Source organism: Haemaphysalis longicornis, unplaced genomic scaffold (assembly GCF_048455015.1).
Source record: "Haemaphysalis longicornis isolate Haplotype H1 unplaced genomic scaffold, Haemaphysalis longicornis Haplotype H1 scaffold_7, whole genome shotgun sequence".
NCBI classification, from domain to species: domain Eukaryota; kingdom Metazoa; phylum Arthropoda; class Arachnida; order Ixodida; family Ixodidae; genus Haemaphysalis; species Haemaphysalis longicornis.
Window position 1 is genome coordinate 8,898,657 of NW_027526422.1, and position 19,200 is coordinate 8,917,856.

General features: G+C 49.2%; 1 protein-coding gene across 1 annotated transcript; it reads right to left on the minus strand.

The window, feature by feature from the left end:
- Nucleotides 1-11,514: 11,514 nt before the first annotated feature.
- On the minus strand, nucleotides 11,515-14,303 carry LOC144147397 (uncharacterized). Its single transcript, XM_077679520.1, has 2 exons — nucleotides 14,208-14,303; nucleotides 11,515-12,258 (listed from the first exon to the last, which is right to left on the minus strand). The coding sequence occupies exons 1-2, from the start codon at nucleotides 14,291-14,293 to the stop codon at nucleotides 12,009-12,011; spliced, it is 336 nt and encodes a 111-aa protein (XP_077535646.1). The 5' UTR covers nucleotides 14,294-14,303; the 3' UTR covers nucleotides 11,515-12,008.
- Between the last annotated feature and the right edge of the window lie 4,897 nt (nucleotides 14,304-19,200).

Sequence of the window (19,200 nt, forward strand, 5' to 3'; positions counted from 1 at the left end):
CACGCCGCTTTACAAGTACGCCAACGTCGTCATCGACTGGGACCAGCTTACGCAGTCCCCTCAACGTTATGCGCGCTGTAAAACGCGTTCCCTTCGCCGCTCCGCCTATGCGTCGCATCTACACAGGGGTTCCCGCGAGGGGAGGTGGGAGTTTTTTTCCTAGTGCGTTCGCGCCGATGCTGGTGGGGCCCTTCGCGGCAAGCCTCAGAGCTCGCGCCAGGAGTCGCTACGAGATCGGCACGTGCTTGCCGTTCTTGTTGCTGTGGTAAACGCGGCGGCATTTCTGCTTGAATCGGCGTCGCCTGTTGTTGTCTGTAGTCATCAGATGGCGGTGGTGTCGGCGCAACCTGGACAGCGGTCGTCCCCGGCGGTTCCATGGTGTAAGCTTAGCGAAGCCGTCGCCGGCGGCGAAAGGGTGGCCGTAAAACCGCCTTGAAACACGCTACCGTGTCAAGTGTCACCTCGATAGGCTCCTGGTGCGATGGTGAAAAGGATGGCCCGTAGCACTCGAAGCACAGACGTGAAGAGAGCTATTGACGGGCGATGAAGTGCAGAGCGTCGGGACATACGTCCATACACACTGGGCACAGCAGCGCCCTCCTCCCCCCCCCTCCCCGACCTCTACTTGCGCAGGCGGCATGGCGCCCGCTGCGGACGCGAAATAAGTTGTCGCAGGATAGCAACGAAAAAGAAAAACAGCAGCGTAGCGCGCGCGCTACGCTGTTTTTATGTTTTGTTGCTTTGCATCTACAGTTAATTTGGTTTGGCTTGGATTTGCAACACATTGTAATCACTCTGGGCCGACTTCTTCTGCCAGGAGCGATGGAAACCAGAGGATCCCAGTTCGAATTAACCGTTGTGGATACCGACGCGTTCGAATTATCGGGAGTTTTCCCCCTTTGAAATATACAGGGCTGTGCCGGGACCAGGGCGTCAGTTCGAATTAACCGTAAGGTCGAATTAAACGAGTTCGAATTAACGAGGTTTTACTGTATATGCAAAGTATTCTTTGTTACGACGCGCACCTCTCTGAAGACTCTTCGAGACGTGAAGAGAAGGGGTCCACGCGTGGGCGTACATGACCAGCCAGCGCAGCTTGCGGCAGGAAGTGAGCGCATGCGAGGCAGAGCACCGTCACTATGAGGGGAATCATGTCGGTCGCTCGTCACGAAAGTATACACCCTGGACAATTCACGAGTGCGACGGTCTGGGGAATTAAAGAATCAAACCGACCGGACCCGCGTATACCACTCCGGAACAACTGCGAAGAAAATTTTCGCGTTGATCGCTTTAATTTTCACGATGCTGTATAATGCCGCAAAATATCGAGACCCAGGGCAGACAATGTCGCTCCTATCTCAGAGTAAGCTTGGTATATTTTTCCACTTCATTTCATTTCATTTAATTTGAAATTCAAGCTTGAAAGGTGAAAAAGCTGTTTATTTTACCGGTAGCCAGAGGCTAGTGTGTGCCGTAGACGCAGCTTTAGTGTTGCAAGACCATTTGCTTTGTTCTTATCCCTCAATTAACCTCACAAGGCGTGCAGTATTAACGGTTTGTATTCTACTGCATTTCATGATGTACTGTGAGGACGTGCGCTACAAACAACGGTGCATACAAACAATCGAAAAAATTTTCTGACTCTTTGCACAGTAAGCACTTGTTACGGGCCGGGCGTACGCAAATCGTTTTGTTCTGTTTGCCAATTAAAAGGCTATTATCGGTGAAAGCATTTTCTATGTGGCATTTAGTTATTTATGCCATCCTTGTATTAATCTCTAGAGAGTATTATATTAATCTCTAGTGGCCACAAATGAACGTTTTTATGACAGCTGTCATAAAAAACGTTCATTTGTGGCCAGTAAGTGCACTACATATCGAGAGTGGAAGCAGAAAACTGCGCCAGAAAAGGGTTATTACTTTATGCTTTCATTTTAGGTCACTTTTTGGTCGTTTTAAGTTAAAGGGAGGGGCGACGAAAAACGCCCACAGAACTAACAAAGGTTTGCCTATGGGCCCGTTGGTACAGTCCTGGGTTGCTTCGCACCAACTTATGCTTCGTCCTTCCCACTGTGCCTATCCCTCGTTTAAGTGTATGCAGCGCACGATAAATTTGAATACAAGCCCCCTGATCGCACCCTACAATGCAGCGCCACTATTCCGCCCCCCTTGCCTCCCGAAAGAAAAAAGATCAGCCTGTATCCGCGCCATGACACAAGTATTCAACTAAACATCACGTTCTAGTTGAGCAACCGTTGACCTCTCAGACTGATTCACTTGGGCATATTATGCCGGCAACCGTGAGAATAAGTCAGAAATTTCTCACGGCAGTCGCCTCTCATCGGCTAAGCACGCTACGCGGAGATTCTATGAGATAAATATTTCCTACAAAGCCGTGTCCCCAGCTGCTCCTGTAGCGCTGTTTTATAGTGCTTCGTTTAAAAGGAAATTGAAGCTCAGGTTCGAATCCGACATTGCAACTTTTTTTTTACCTTTCAGTGTTTTTCGGTCATCGTGATTTTGTTAAAGGGACAGACAACCAATTTTTGTCGCGTATATGTTCTCTAGCTCATATGAAAGCCAGCGTTTTATATAGCCCGGTAACCACAAGCAATGTTTACACAAATTGGCGGAAATAATTTTAATTTGGCAGCAAACTTCCTGAAATTGGAAGGGTGGCGGTTCGTAGTGTCGAAACTTCACAGTACAATATGTGTCCCTGTCACGTGACCTGTAAACCTGACAGATACTGCGACTGCTGAAACGTTTATTTACGTATTGAAAACGATTAACACAAGTATTTAAACAAGGTTAAATTGTATGTGTATGTCTAAACATTATTTTGAAAATTTTAAAGACGCCGCCCGCCGTCGCTGGGTTGCTCTCAGTGTGGCTAACTGAGCATTCATGCCTTCCTCCATGCTTCATGCCCAGAATCAACGGCAGCGTTCAGTAAACAGACCCAGTGAAGGAGCTTTGACGATTCTGCCTGAGTCAGGGGCCTTTTTTCTGGCAAAATATTTGATTTCAGTTTCCAAATACGCCAAAGGCAGCTTAAAAAAATAAAAAAAAAACGTCGCGCCCGGGGAGAATCTAACTTTCCACCTCCACAACGTGAAGCCAGATTCTACCTATCGTCTATCCCAACAGATGGCGCATTCGTGCAAAATAGACCATTGCATTAAAAAAAAACATAAAGGAACACAAAATTCTGTGATTCAAACTTTTTTAGCTGGGCACAAGCTTTTAATTTTTTTTTTCATTTCGCATACAGACAAAGGCATGTTGCTACAGTGGCTACAATAGGAAAGTGTGATTAGCGGCATGCAGCGCCTACGAGGCGCTTTGAAGCCGCCGATAGGGATCCGCGAGGGGGCGCGCGCGATCGTTTACACGTTTACAAGTGAAGGAATATAAATATTTGGGAGTGTGGATAAACGAAGGGGATAACTACTTAAGTACTCACGAGGAGCAACTTAAGGTTAAGGGAAAGCGAAACGCAGCTATAATGAAGCATAGAGCTCTGTGGGGGTATAACAAATATGAAGTAGTAAGAGGAATGTGGAAAGGAGTAATGGTTCCGGGCCTCACGTTTGCGAATGCTGTACTCTGCTTAAAATCAGACGTTCTATCAGGCCTCGAAGGAAACCAGAGAACGGTAGGACGTTTGACCTTAGGCGCGCATGGAAAAACAACTAACGAAGCAGTTCATTGAGATATGGGCTGGGCGTCGTTTGAAGTTAGAGAAGCTCAAAGTAAAATATGTTTTGAGATGAGGTTGAGGGCAATGGATCAACGAAGGTGGGCAGCTAAGGTTTTTAGGTACCTATACTTGAAAAGCGTGGACACGCAGTGGTTAAGGAAGACTAGACGGCTAACGACGAAATACGGAAAGAACAGTGGGGAATCCAAAACAGCCAAGGTAACCAAAAAAGAGGCAAGGCAGATTGAAACGAATAAATGGAAAGAAAAAATGGAAGCTAAAACGTCGTTAGAGATGTACAGGGCTGAGAAGATGAACATCAGAAAGGAAAATTTCTACGATAATTCCCAGGGCAGTGCTTTGCTTTTTGAGGCTAGAGCAGGTTGCCTGCGAACTAAGAGTTTTGTGGGGAAGTATTCACAAAATGATGGGGTATGTGTGGTCTGCGGAAAAGAAACAGAAACTATGCGGCACATAGTGTTAGAATGTGAGGGTATCCATCCAAATCTACATGAAGGGAATATTGGGCTTTCAGAAGCCCTAGGATTTAAGGGTATCAGAGAGGAAGTTAACTTCAAGGCTGTCGAGGGGACGAAAAGAAGATTAGAATGCTGGTGGACGAAAAGCAGAGATGGGAATATTGCCTAGAACAGTTACCACCTGTAACAGGGAAAAGAAGGTATTTCGGGCCTAATAAGCTTTAGGGCCTGCCATAAGCAGTGCTAGTATTAAACCAAGAGTGTTAAAACATGGTTATATTAGTCCTTTTTGGTAAGATGACATGTCATCACCCCGCTTCAAAGGGGAAACCAATAGGAATCATCATCATCATCAACGTCGCCTGGTGAGGCGCGCGCGGATCGTCTGCAATGCGATTGCCGCTTTGCCCAAAGAGAAGCACCGCCTGTTTCCTGTGCCGTAGCAGGTTTAAGGATTCATTAGTGCCGCAAAAGTGAATCCACAGTTTTGGGCCGGGCCGCTCTACGGTGTACAAGTCCTGCAAAAACAAACTGTCGTTGTTTGGCGTTCCGAAGGACGTGCGTCTGTATTGGCGCAGTGGCGACGAGAAATACCACGTACTGAGAAGCGGCTCAAGGAAAACACCGCTATGTGCGAGCTACACTTCGACGTAAGAACATCTCTCGGCACATTGAACATACCGTGAACGGAAAAGTGGTCTCAATCTACATAGGCAGGCCTAGGTTGCCCCGGAAAACCTGCCCACGCAATTTCCAAGTCCCCCGAAGTACCAGCCGAAACAACTTTCCCGAGCAGGAAGTTTCAAGCGAGAAGCGCACCCGCAGCCCCACCCAGCAATAAAAAAGCTAAGGATGGTGACTCCCCTGTGAGTGCAGAGTTTGAAGAACCCCATGCTACTTTTCTGTCAAGAACTTGACCCTACCTTCGGCAACACGGGGGAAACCACACGCTTCGAGTGTTTCTCCCTTCACTGTGGCTTACAGTGTGTGTCGCACTGCGCAGGATAAAGCGAAAGCCCGTACACGTACGATTCCAGACGTTGGAAGCACTTACGAGGCATCTGACATACCGAAGAAGTCTGCCACTCTCCCCGTCCATGACCATCAAATTCGTTTTGGTCTTCTTCGTCTTGGCTTTGTCGTGAAAGAAAGAAGCACTTAAACTCGATTTCCTCACGTAACAGCAGAATCTAAGGTCGAAAACGGTTTGCCGAAGACAATTCGAGAAAAAAATGCTTGAATTTGTTCACACACAAAAAAAGAACTAGCAGCGAAAGGCAAGGCCCATTGAGCAAAGAAAGTTGATGGCCTCGAGACTGTAGTTTCGAACGAATCATGAGAAATTCACCAAAAGTGAGCAGTTTTTGTCTGTCTGTAACGAGCACGTCGAAAATAAAATGCGTGTTTACCAGTTATCAGCCCACAATTAATTCTCTGATGTGCGTTTCATAAGTGCCAGAGCCAGCCGGCTATACTCGGCTGTCAAAGCGCGTCCAGTCGGTTGTAGACTGCGATGATAGTAGTTCTTAAAAAATACGACATTTATTGCATCTCAATTTGCGCTAGCACGTAGAATAGCTCTCAAAAAGGCTTTCTCGATGTGGTGCTGCGCGCGAATACATTCGTACTCCATAAAAGTGGACGCGGTAAGCACACTTTCCTATTCTAGCCACTGTAATGTTGCCGAGCTACTCTATGTCATGGTTGCCAGCATTATTTTTGGGAGGGACACATACGGCACGTAGATCTAAAAATTTCGATTTAAAATGTTCTAGGACGTTATCAGCGAAGCCGTTTCTCGTCAAGGTGCTTTAAGTGATGCCCTTTCATTTGGGATAGAGAATATATACTCGACAAAAATCGGTTGTCTGTCCCTTTAATACTTTTTTACTCTGGTTTTTACTATATCAAGAGATCGGCGCACAGGACTTCTAGAATGAGTTGAATTACGTTTAATAGGTTCTGTTCTGTGTCGTTGGGCTGGGTTAGATTAGGATGAGTTCGGCTGGATTTGGGTAGGTTATGACGCATTCGGATAGGTTACGCTAGATTCGGTGAGGTTATGTTATGTTAGGTTACGTTGGCACGCAATATTATTCAGCAAATTTTAGGACAGCTAGCTTTTATGGATGGCTGTGGCTAGCGTTCCGTCCAGACGGAACGATATACAAGTGCTAAAGTTCCGTCCAGACGGAACGGAGCTCTGCGGGTTATCCTTCCGTCCAGACGGAATACAACTGAGATCTTAGCGTTCCGTCCAGGCGGAGCTGGCGTGAAATTTCTACAGTTCCGTCCAGACGAAAGCAAAACCGGCTGATTAGACGCCAAGCTAACTCTTCAGATTTGGTGTAGAGGTTGCGCCTCGGATAATGGCGCTATTGTACAACGTTCGATTCCCCCCGGGCATGCTTTGTTATTTTTTTTTTTTTGCGTGGTTGTGCCAGCGTTTAGTAACAGCTAACTTCGCGCCCACTTTACAATTGACGCGGTGAGAGCAGTCAGTCTTGATTTTGCACTCAACCGGCCGCTCCGCTACCGCTCCCTAGAGCCAAGGCCGACGAATCCATCGCCAGAGTTCCGATCATCTGTAGTTCGTAATGGTGATCACTAATTAACGGTTATTCTGGCTAGTCAATGAGCGGAAGTGGTTCATTCGGCTGGGTAAATATCAAGAAAGACTGCTCTCGCTGTTTGTTGTGAAGCGGGTGTGGTCGAGGTGGCGGCTTGGAGTTCCGTTTGACGGAGTTAGTTTGTATTGAGACTCGGCAGAAGTAACCGCAGTTAAGTCTAACCGTGGTTACTAAACTCTAACCGCGGTTATGGCAAACTGCGGTTTTGGCTGTTACACGCGAAATTCAAAGTGTGGTGACCGCGGTCACTTGGTTGTGAGCGTAACAAAAATAAATTAACACACTTTGAACTTTACAATAAAAAACAAAATGGAAGCAGTGTAGACAAAAGGAAATATTGTTAAAACAGTCAATTCAGACCCAAACGCAACGCGCTCGCGTGCGGCGAGAGGGGCTTCCACAACAGCTCGCCACCGGCTTGGTTTTCTAGCGTTTGCTCGGTGTTGGGAACTTTAGGCTTAACATCGCGGTGGATATTTGACCGCCGCTATCTCTACAACGGCGAATTACAATCCATAGCACAATTTTTCACCACATTAACATCCACTTGCTCGCATGTGGAAGTTCTTTTCCACGATCAGATTGATTTCGAAGAGCGGCGACAAGCTGTTGCTGCCGTGGTCTGTGCCGGTTCGAGCCGGTTTCAGTGCCGTGCGGGCAGGCGCGCCGGAATGTTTGCAGGAACGGCCCACGTGCGCGCCGATCGTTTCCGAGTGCTGAAAACGCACCATGATTACCTACTTTGGCGGACGACGTGCGGAATTGACAAATTTAGCACGGCTTTTGTTGTAGTCGATCGGGTGGATCGGGAAACGAGCCGCTGCTGACTGGCAGGCGCGCTGACTGCGAGAGCCACGCAAAGAACGCAAGCGCCTCTTGGGGGCAGCTCTGGGGCGCCCGCTATTTGAGAACCTTCGTCTCCTCCGAACGCCAGGTGATTTTTTTTTTTTCCACCTCCGCTGATGCGCCGCAACTTGCGTCCCAACTGACTTGTGCGATTTTGAGCACTGCGGCTGCGGGAACTGCGGTTAGCGTGACCGAACTGGGGTGGCCAAGCTCAGTGTGCATTAACCACGGTTAGCGGAATAACCGCAGTTTCGTCAAACTGAATTTGTCTAACCGCGGTTCGCTTAACCGTGGTTAACTGTGCCCGTGTATACACGGGCACAGTTAACGGATCGGACGGATACCCTTTATAACTAGGGTATTCGTCCGATCGCCTGTGTTAATTTTTACCCAACCGGTCAAACCGCTTCGGCGCATTGACTAGCCAGCGTCACATTTGATTTATAATCACTCTCAATAAGATGACTGGCCGTCAAACGAACCGCCAAGCCCGACCACGCCCGCTTCACAATGAGCAGCGCGACCAGTCTTTCTTGATATTTACCCAGCCGAATGAACCGCTTCCGCTCATTGACTAGCAAGAATAACCGTTAATTAGGGATCACCATTACGAACTACAGATGATCGGAACTCTGGCGATGGATACGTCAGCTTTGGCTCTAGTAAGCGGTAGCGGAGCGGCCGGTTGAGTGCAGAATCAAGACCGACTGCTCTCACCGCGTCAATTGTAAAGTGGGCACTGTTACAAAGTAAACGCTGGCACAACCCCGCAAAAAAAAAAAATAATAATAATAAAGCATGACCGGGGGGAATCGAACGTGGTACAATAGCGCCATTATCCGAGGCGCAATCTCTACACTAAATCTCAAGAGTTAGCGTGGCGTCTAATCAGCCGGTTTTGCTTTCGTCTGGACGGAACTGTACAAATTTCACGCAGGCTCCGTCTGGACGGAGCTCCGTCACGCCGTTCCGTCTGGACGGAACTTTAGCACTTGTATATCGTTCCGTCTGGACGGAACGCTAGACACAGCCTTTATGGAAACTGCCGTGCGAATTTCCCGGAAGTAATTCTCAAGGCTGCCGTGAGATCAGACGCAGCCATTCACTTATCTGCCACCGCGAAAGTATCCGCGGCACCATCCGGCCCCCTGGCTCTGACCTCGGACAGGGCCCACTCCCGGGTTGTCGCCATTCGTTACCATTAGGTAACGGCCGCTCCTGGCCACACAACTCGACATTGAAACTTTTACGCTAGCAGCACGCACACGAGCAAGCCTTGCTGTACAGCGCAAAGATGAGAACGCCTACCTTCTTCGGTCGCAATTTGGCGCAACTCGGGCGGAGCGTGAATACGAGAACGTCGTTTTCTTCTCGGGGGCTGCCGCGAGCCCAGGAGGGATATGGGTGACAAGGCTTAATGCCCTTGCTAAGGGAACAGACGCACGTGATTAGAAGCCGTTTTCAGCGGCAGCATGTGCTGTCATTACAATTACTGCATTACACAGAATCGCCTAGTATTGTTGGTTAGGCATGGTGACAATCGATGATGACAGCGAAAACGACGACGACAAAGATGATCACAATGACGATAATGATGATGCGCCTCCTGATATGGCGCATACCGCATGGCTTATCAGGAGATGAGCCCATAGCTGGAGGTTTTTGAACATTTCCATAAAGCACACTAATAACCACTCGCCCGCGGCAGAAACCTGTTCAAAGTCGCAGACAAATATATACAGACATGGTTAGGATGTACAAGGGTATGTGTCCAGGAAAGTTCAGCGAACTTTGGTTGGTGCACACGCCTTTTCGCTTTCAATATAATTAAGGTGAACATGGCTCGAAACTAGTTGATTCCGTCTGAGTATCACGTACAGGCAACACGCTCCCGACTTTCGGCACGACATGCTAGTGACAACGCCGCAGCGCTGTCAACGTCAGTTTACGGCAGCGTATATAACTTGAACGAAAGAGCCGGTGTTCTACGAGGCTAGTGTGCACCTCTTCTGCTCACGTGTTTTGTTCAGGTGTCACGCTACACGCGAAAGTATACAACTTTTACGTTCCAAATTCATAGTTTTTCGGAGTTTGCTCAAGCGGTCTCATTTCCCCTTAACGCTCCCGATTTCTGGACAGTCCCTGGAGTGCACATGTGCCACGAAGAAAGGAACAGCAGCAGCGGCTACAACTTCTGTTCTGCAACGTACGGAAATGGCACGGTTGGTAGATGACCGGACTGCTATTGTGCATACCTGAGTTGAAGTTTTATTGGTGTACAAATGTTTTAAGTGCGATGCACTTTACAAGCGACCCCAAACCATCCACCGCCGGCGGCGGCGGCGTCCGCAGCCCTGCTCTCCCTAGCAACGGCGCAGAGCGGAGAGGAGCGTCGGTAGCAACGGCGCAGTGACGTCGCTCACCACGTGACGACACGCCCCTCACCGCTCCCTCGCTAGGGTGGCTAGAATTCTAGCCACCCTACCCTCGCGGCGCGGCGATGTGCGCCGCGCGTGTTGGCCGCGCGCATCCCTCTCCCTTCCCCGCGCCGTGACGTCACACACTCCACCCCTCTCCCCGGCAGCTGCCGTGCGCCGCTGCGTGTCACTTTCCCTCCCCGCGCCGTGACGTCACGCACCCGCACCTCCTCTCCCCTCGCTCGGCTGCAGCTGCCGTGCGACGCTGCGCGCGTCCCTCTCCCCTTGCGCTCGCCTCCTCTCTCAGCCACCTGGCTCGGTGCAGCGATAAACTGCCAGACCTCCGTGGGTCGGTTCGCGCGCGCTCTCTCGCTACAGTCTCCTGCTCGCTCTGCTCCAGTTTAGACCGTTCGCTGGCTGGGCGCCTCTCAAGGCGATGTCAGAATTACTACGCCGTGTACTCTCGGCGCAAGAAATGCATTCGCACTTCCTCACGATTCCCTTCGGGGAGGTGGGGGCATTTTTTATTTATTTATTTACTGTTTACTGCGGTGGCTATTTTCTAGACGGGACAACTCAACAAAACGCTTTCGCTTTAAAACTGTTTGTGGAGTTTTGCCTAACCAACGCCTATCACGGCTATTTATTGACAATGCCCTAACTGCCCTTTCGCAAATAAAGGGGCGGGAAACACACAGAGATATTACAAATAGTTAATATTTTGTATTTGTGGTAAATTACGTCGTTGCAGTAAATTGCGGCTCATAAAACTTTTGAAAACAGGAGTGCGCTCGCTGCTAATTATCAATAAAATGCATTTGTTTTGTTTAGTTATCGTCAACGACAGTTTAACGGCGTAGTCTCTAGGCGCTGTTGCTCGACACAGACAGTAATAAAAGCTCGCCGTTTCATAGTGACCTTTATTTCAAATACGCAAATGATTTGTATGCGAACTTCCCATCTTAAGGTCTACGGAATTGTAAATAGTAATGTTCTACCTTATCCCCATAACTTGCCTGAGGTCGCCATTTTCCAGGACCGTCTCAATCTTGAGATTCTCCGGGTAAAAATGTAGTCGATCTTCTCGGTTTTTCCATGGGTGCGCTGTAAACACTAGGTGCCGGGTAACAACCGTAGCAGCAGTCCCTTACACGAGTTGTTTAGCACCTTCCGCGTCTTTCTTGAGGTTTTGGCAATTGGTGAGTACACGTGTGATTCATTCTTGCTACCCTTCCCACAACGCCCATTGTGACCTGTTTTAGTCAACTTGCGGCGTCCAGTTGCGGCGACCGGCCACAACGGGCCTTGTCGGAAGGGTGGCAAGAATGAACCACACGTGTACTCACCGATTGCCAAACCCTCAAGAAAGACGCGGAAGGTGCTAAACGACTCGTCTGAGGCCCCTGTGAATATCTCTGAAAAATTTGCATCAGAGTTCAAGACCGTAACAGACGGGATGCGAGTTGCAAACTGGACACGGCATCTGCACCGAAACTCCCGTCGTGTGCCCAAAAGACGGGCTCTTGCGGCACTCTATCCATCTGACTGTTTACTGTTTCAGTGGATTTTACAGGAACGGGTTTAATGTATATCGTGCTCGGAGCCTGTGTGGTCTATTACCTTACAGACACTCATAAGACCTTATGTTCGGATATTCAAGGGTAACTGGTTAACTTCATTTATCTGTGGGGCGGGGAGGATTTTACATTTTATTCATCGGATGAACAGAGATTGCCCCGAGGAAGAGGAGGATGGACAAAGCAGGGCGACAGAAAGGAAGCGTAGGAAGACGAGCAACGTTCGGACACCGTGTTTAGGGTATAAGCAATTCACTGTGATGTAAATAGAGATTTTCTTTCTGTATGACGGCTTCGGACTCCTTTCTTCCACACGGAATATGCACATTGAGAAATAACCATGGTTTCGAGCGCTACTACAGTTGACGGGTGAATAGGTCCGGTGCTCCGTCGTCATCCGACGGCATCCCTCTCGCTTTCAAGCCGATGCGCTTTTTGGAACCTGCGACGCCAGACTTGTTCACGGCTTCCATTTGTTCCTCCTTGCCCTCATCTCCGTCCGTTTCCTCGTCTTCGTCCGCTTCCAGGTGTTCGTCGGCGTCCTCATCTTGCTCCTCTTCCTCCTCTACTTCGCCTTCTCGCCCTTCGGACTCCTCTGGCGGCCCTCTGAAAAAGAATGCAGTCTTTAGTTGCATCCCGCCTGCGACGGCCACTACTCGGGTGCAAGCTAAAACAGGAGAAGTCACTATTTCGAAATTTTCCCACGACGGGCACCCACACGGCGAATATGTGACTCCGGGGGGTGAATACCAAACTTGAATGACCACCATGGTACAGTGCGTTTCGCAGTGTTGAGAGACCCCTGCTGGTAAACGATATGAACGTTTCAGAAAAATTTGGGGACTTTTCGCTTCGTTTGGTTATACAGTAAAAGCTCGTTAATTTGAACTCGGTTAATTCGAATTTCCGGTTAATTCGAAATCACGCCCTGGTCCCGGCACATCCCTGTATATCTCAATGGGGGGAAACTCCCGATAATTTGAACGCGTCGCGGTATCAAGAACGATTAATTCGAACTATGATCCCACGGTTTCCATCGCTCCTGGCAGAAGAAGTCGGCCCAGAGTGATCACAATGTGTGGCAAATCCAAACTAAGCCAACTTTACTAGAGATTTTACCAGAGAAATTTACCAGAAAACAACCGCGTGGTGCGCGCGCTACGCTCCTAAAACAGCTTATTTTGCGTCTACAGAGGATGTCGTGCCACCCGCGCCAGTGCTCCGGCGCATGCCATTATTATTTATGAACTCACCTGCCACAAATGTGTAGTAGCGCCTAATTCGCGATAACGAGTCCAGAGGTGGCTTCTTAATTTTTGTGTTCTGCCCGTGCGGTGGGGTGCGATTTCCATTCATTCTAGCATCCGCCCGCTAATTCGAACTCCGCTTAATTCGAACATCTATATGGTCCCCTTCGAGTTCGAATTAACGAGCTTTTACTTATCTTGTTTTTGTTATTCTTCTTTTCTGCAGTTATTTTATTAACACTTCGAAAACTATCAACTGCCTTAATTTCGCCTCTTACGCTTTTATGTTCAGACGCTGTTCGCGCTGCGGGTGCTTTGCAAAGAATGCTTGAGCATTAAACGGTATCTGATTAGCTTACTATAATGCGCAGCGTTCCTTGCCGAATACCCCACTGCGAGGACCGTGTAACGCCATGCATTTGCACAAAATGAAAATTGGAAAGAGTAACACATTTAATTGGGATCATGGCGTGAGTGGAGAAAATTTGCCGAACAGGATTTGAACCCCCCCCCCCCCAATCCAGATATACAAAAAATAATAGTTTTATAAAATAAACTAACAAAATAAAAAATATGCATCGTATAAATCTTCGAAAAACTAGGACTTAAATTAGGAAAGCCTGGAAAAGAGCAGGCCAACCTTAGTACGCCCTGCGTTTGCACAAAAGTGAATACTCGGTGGAAGTAACGCATTTAATAATTACAACTGCAGAAATTCCGATAATACAGTAGGCAATTATCTGAATTTCTGTATCTTTCTGGTGTAAGTGACGACTCCCCTCCTCCAACGTACATGGGAATCCCCCGTGCCGTGCTTGCTGCTGCAATATGCCTAAGAGAGGCCGCCTCCACTGCTGGATCAAGAATTCCATGTCACTGTAGAGGCACGCGCAAGGAATGAGCAAGGCGGGGACTTGACCACGGGTTTTTATGAAGCCTAAGTTGCTTTCCAAAAAGGTTCGCCGAAATACAACCGCACGCCGCAGTCCGTACTCTTAATTTGTGGCCCGCATTTTGTGACGCCAGCCTCACAGCCCTTCTAATTCGTTTTTAACTGCGAAGACGTAGTCAGCAGCGCGCTGTGTAAAGCCGTGCTGCGAGCAAGCCATCTTAGCACAACCTTAGAGGTTTCTAATTAAGGCCCACGCGGCCAAGTTTCCTACACACACGGTATGAGGAACGGCACGACAGGTATATCCGGCAGTACAAAATATTGATTATTCATGGGTCCGTCCAACCAATGAACAAGGCGAAGCAATCTCTCTAGTGCAAGGTGTAAGTATATGACCGGTAGTATACGATACCCACCGTAGTCTACGCGGCTGCTGAATCGGATATGCCCCATAAGCATTTCTGCCACCCGAGGTGCATGAGTCAAAGTCATAGCTTTCCATGCAGCAGAGAAGTACCTGTAAAAAAAAAAAAAAGGGGGGGGGGGGGGTAGTTAGGGGTCTTAGTACAACTCGCGGAAGTTCGAAGCGGAAGTGTCGGCAAACACACTGACTGGGTAACCGTTAGAACTGGCTGTTTTCTGTACCTCGCCTTAGGATTTTGCCTTGATGAGCAGAGGGCTCTCACAGAGTATGGCTATAAGTTCACATCACGACTACACGCTCAGTAACACTAAATCGATGGCTTCCAGATTGTGCAAGACTTTCCGTTTTCAGTGCAGAGCACTTTAAGGGCTCGCCTTGTACGTCATAGCTCGCTCGCTGGACTCAAGTAGAGCCACACGGCGTCCTTCCGTAGTGGCTGCCGTTGCAGAGTAACCCAGAGGCTTCGAAAGCACAGCGGTTTATATAGTCATAAGCGTTAATTCAGAACTCGGCAACCGCTGGCTCTTGTCATACATCTCCCCGTTTTTTTACCGCGAAAAAACTGTAGGTACATGCGAGGCAAAATATACGCAACTAAACGAAAGCGCCCGCGTTCATTTAGTCAGGAACACTCGTTGGGCTGGTTTTTACGATAGTAAGCGAAAAAGGAGTGGCAGCGCAAAACCGGCACGCGCGGGAAGAAAAGCAAGCACAAAAAGAGCAGAACTCCCGCTGGCGTAGTTTCCAGCAGTGGGCGAGCGAGCACTGAGAAGGCGGGAAATTTGAATTGCATTTGGTGGTAGCAGTGAGCGGGTAACGGCGTTACAGCCCATTATGGCGAATCGCTACTCTGCACTTCCGACAGCTTTCATATTGAGTGTAACGGCTTTAATTTTTAACATGGGCGAGCGAGCACTGAGAAGGCGGGAAATTTGAATTGCATTTGGTGGTAGCAGTGAGCGGGTAACGGCGTTACAGCCCATTATGGCGAATCGCTACTCTGCACTTCCGACAGCTTTCATATTGAGTGTAACGGCTTTAATTTTTAACATGGGCGAGCGAGCACTGAGAAGGCGGGAAATTTGAATTGCATTGGGTGGTAGCAGTGAGCGGGTAACGGCGTTACAGCCCATTATGGCGAATCGCTACTCTGCACTTCCGACAGCTTTCATATTGAGTGTAACGGCTTTAATTTTTAACATCTCCGCCACGTAATCTGCGAAGCGTCACATCAATTATCCGTCAACCTTCGTGTGCACCTACACGTCGAGGTGCGGTTACTTTGCGGACGCCATTAGAGGGTAAGCTTAGGCCATTTTCGAGAAAGGGCTGACCTAGCGCCATTAAATGAGCTACGCTTAAAACCTTTATTTACGCTTAAAACCTTAAAAACCTGTATTTAGTGGCTATAGGCTGCCCATTACACCACCCTAAAGCTTGGCTTAACTTCCGCTACCCCTGAAATAGAGCCTGGCGACGAGACCACAACGTCAAACTCAGTGAGCGTCAATCTGCTCGAATCTCTTAGCGTCTTCACGTCCCAAAGCATTACGCTGCCAGGAAAATCCCCTGTAAAACGCTGACCAAGACGCCACTGGTGGTATGTACTGAACGTAGCAACCAAATGAAGGCTTAGGGGCTGTTTTGCTCTGCAGACGCTATACGCAGTCTTTTCCTTCACTAGGCCATTTTCACACCGAAAAGTTGATGACTAGCGTGCCGTGTTTCAAAACCGAAACTTGGAAGTCCGAGATCACCTTGAAAATCATTGAAAGCCAATGTTACGTCACTGCAGCTGCACCCAACGACTGATGGTGCTTTTTCCCCTGCCGCCGATTGGAGGTTTACTGAGGCTCTATACATCCGCTAAACACTAATGTCGTGAAAAACATGGGCTAAACTACACAACGAGCACAAAGATTTTCGAAAAAACTCATTTGGGTATTCGTTTAAAACTCCTCCCCGGAAACTGAAAAAGAGCTTCAAGTTTTGTTATCAGCAGTATCTGCAAGCCTAGAGCGGGAAACTCCTTTGCTACCCATACGTACATTTAATAATTCGGAACATTACCCTCGTTCACACAAAGCCATAGCAAACATGTGCATAGCCCGATTAATTATTGGCAAAGCAGAGTTTACGTGACAACCATGGGCCTCAGCAGGGGGGTGCAAAAAGGCCACTTGCCCGCTTCCCCCTCCAAGCAATCCCAGGACAATAGCCCCGCCCCCTCCCCCTCCCCGTCTTCAACCTCAGGACAATGGGTTTGCACTGATCAAGACAAAATCCTGCCGACGCCCATGGGGATAAGCCGTTACAAGCCATGAGTGCTTCGGGTGATGTACCCGCGATTTGCCGTTGTCGACAGACCCAAACGATCACAGACGAGTGAACACCAGCAGCTACGCTCAGCGAAGACGCACCCATCATGAAAAGTGAACTATACTTGATTGCAAATTGACGTTTTTATTTAGTGTTTTGAGGTCAAGAAAATTTAGCGGTGGTAAGGAAAAGCGAAACTATGTTATGCGTTTTGTTTACGCTGCCTCTAGGCCCCCGTGCACACTCTGTTTCCGCACTGGCATTTTAAAGCGAAGCTTAATCTGCCCCACTGATGGCGACCGTATGCAGAAAAGCAATGCAGGAAAGCCGACTTTATACAATGGCAGGGCACATTATAATGATGGATTTCCACAAAGGCACATCAAGCGCCTCAAAAGAAAAAACAGCGCTTCCCGTGGTCGGAGTCGAACCTGGGTCTTGCTCTTTAAGAAGCCGATGTCTATCCGAGTGCGCTATTACGACACGGTCGAAGCGGTTTGTATTTTGGACTCTGACAACGGGTTGCACGGGAAAAAGCTTCGCGTTTTAGCATTTTCTTTTTTTAAAAGGGTTTACTTTTTCTTTGGCGATTTTAGTTTGACAAGTTATACATTTGTTGTTTTCAGCAGCGGCCCATCTTACGATAGATTTTCACCCACGCCCACAATGCTTGGCGACATTTCTGACAGTAGGGGAAAGGCATGGTAAGTATTTACATGCAGAAAGCCGGGAAAAATATCGGAGGAAGGGCCCTCTCTTTAATACGTTCAAAGAAATTCTTTCATCCACCAAAAAACGCGTGGTGTCCGTTAAGTCAGGCATCCCTGCAAAAGCTGAACTCAGTTCCATCAAGTGTGAAATCTGCTGAAACAGCAGACCTGTGCTTCTTTTGTGTCGGCTCGAACGTCAACGACTGATCGCCCGAAACCGGCAGCGCCGTCACCGGGGAAATCGCTCGGAGGTAAACGTCAGCGGCGGGAGCCTCCCTCCCACCTCTCCCCTAGCGGAAACGAGACGAGTCCGGCCCTGTGAGACCACTGAACCCTGCATCGGTGGGTCTAGAACCGGTTTCTGCGAGGCTGCCGGCGGGCCCAGGAACCTGCTCCTGCCCCTGCGTGACGCAAGACCTTCAGAAAACAACGAAAAGGCTCGAACTAAAATGGCTCCGCCGTTAAATCAGCAATATCTGACCACGCCGGGGAGCATGCTGCGCATGCGGTCTCGGTTCCTTAACATTTTCACCGCAGCTGAACGGACTTGTGGGCTTCCAACGGGCGGCCGTAGCACTATTTACCACTGGGCTCCTCACCAATTGCCAGACAAGTGTTCCAATCGCGCCGTTGGAACCGACCATTGCCTTGAGTTCATAGCCTCTGGTAACGGCCATAACTGTCGCGTGTGCGTAGGGCCGTTTGTAGCGTTCAGGCCGGTGTCCGGAGAAGGTGGCCATGTAGTTGTTAAGGAGAAGCCCGGACTTCGTCATGAACTGGCTGCCCCACCTGCAATTGGAAATGCGAGACAGGTTTAGCGGAGTGGCCATCACATAGGTCGTGCCCAAGGCGGAAGCGAGCCCCCTTTCCCCTAAGTCTCGCGAGTCCTTCCGGCCGCTCTTCGGCAGGCATTAGACAGATTTAGTTGGGCGCGCGCTCCGGACGAGCGTACGCCCCGGCGCCCCGGCGGGGCGGCTCGCGACTGCGCATGCGCAGTACGCTACGCAAACGCCCCGGCGATGCGGTGCTACGCACGCAACGGCTAGGAGCGTATGCTCCGGGGCGCTTGCGGGGCGCTTGCGGGGCGTTGCGGACCTGCTGGGAGGCCCCTTGCTTTCAAAATGGCTGCTGCCTCGGCGATGTCGGCGGCCGGTCGTGGCAGGAGGTTCCCCGACTGAAAACGCGGACCGTCGCGTGTTTTTCTCGTTAGGCGACAACGTTTCAGTTCCAACAGGCATGCAGACCAGAAATGAGCGACCAAGGACAACCTGGATGGCTCCCGAAGCGGGCGGCGGTGTTTGTGTGCGTGTCGCGGCGGTGGAATGCGCGCAGTGTTGGTGCAGATCGGCGGCCTCCATTTAGGGAATTCCAGAATTTTCGCCTGCGCCGTCGTCGCACCCTCGGGTGCAAGCCGAGGACGTTGCGCTACCGTGTGAAACGTGAAGGATTTGTAGTTGGACTCCACGAATAAGAGGAAGTGAGTAATAGGAACGCATCGTGTATCTTATTGAGTTGCTACACCCGGGTGAAGTGTATCACGAAACCGCCGTGCCAGCCTACCCGCTTGTTCATTTTGCGTGTCGCATTAGCGTCGCATGCCATGCTCAGTTGTATTTGTCGCATGCTCCTGCCATATTTCAGAGCTGAATAAAGTGAGTATCCCGATCACTGCGTGTTGCTTCAAAACTTCGGCGTCGTGCGGTTGAGCAAAACAATCGCGACGGGTGTATCATATTTTTCCCTAATACTGAATCAAGGTAAGAGGGTGTTTTGTATCGTACTTGCAAGATTTTTACAATCGAAACCAGCGTTAACGCATTGAAAAAAAAAAAAAAAGAAACGCCGTCCAGCTACAGTTTGCCTTGGTTAGCCACGTAAAAAAGTTAAATTTTGGTACTTTGCGTTGGGTTCAACAGGTGGCGCCGCAAGGTTAAATTTGGGTACTTCGCGTTGGGT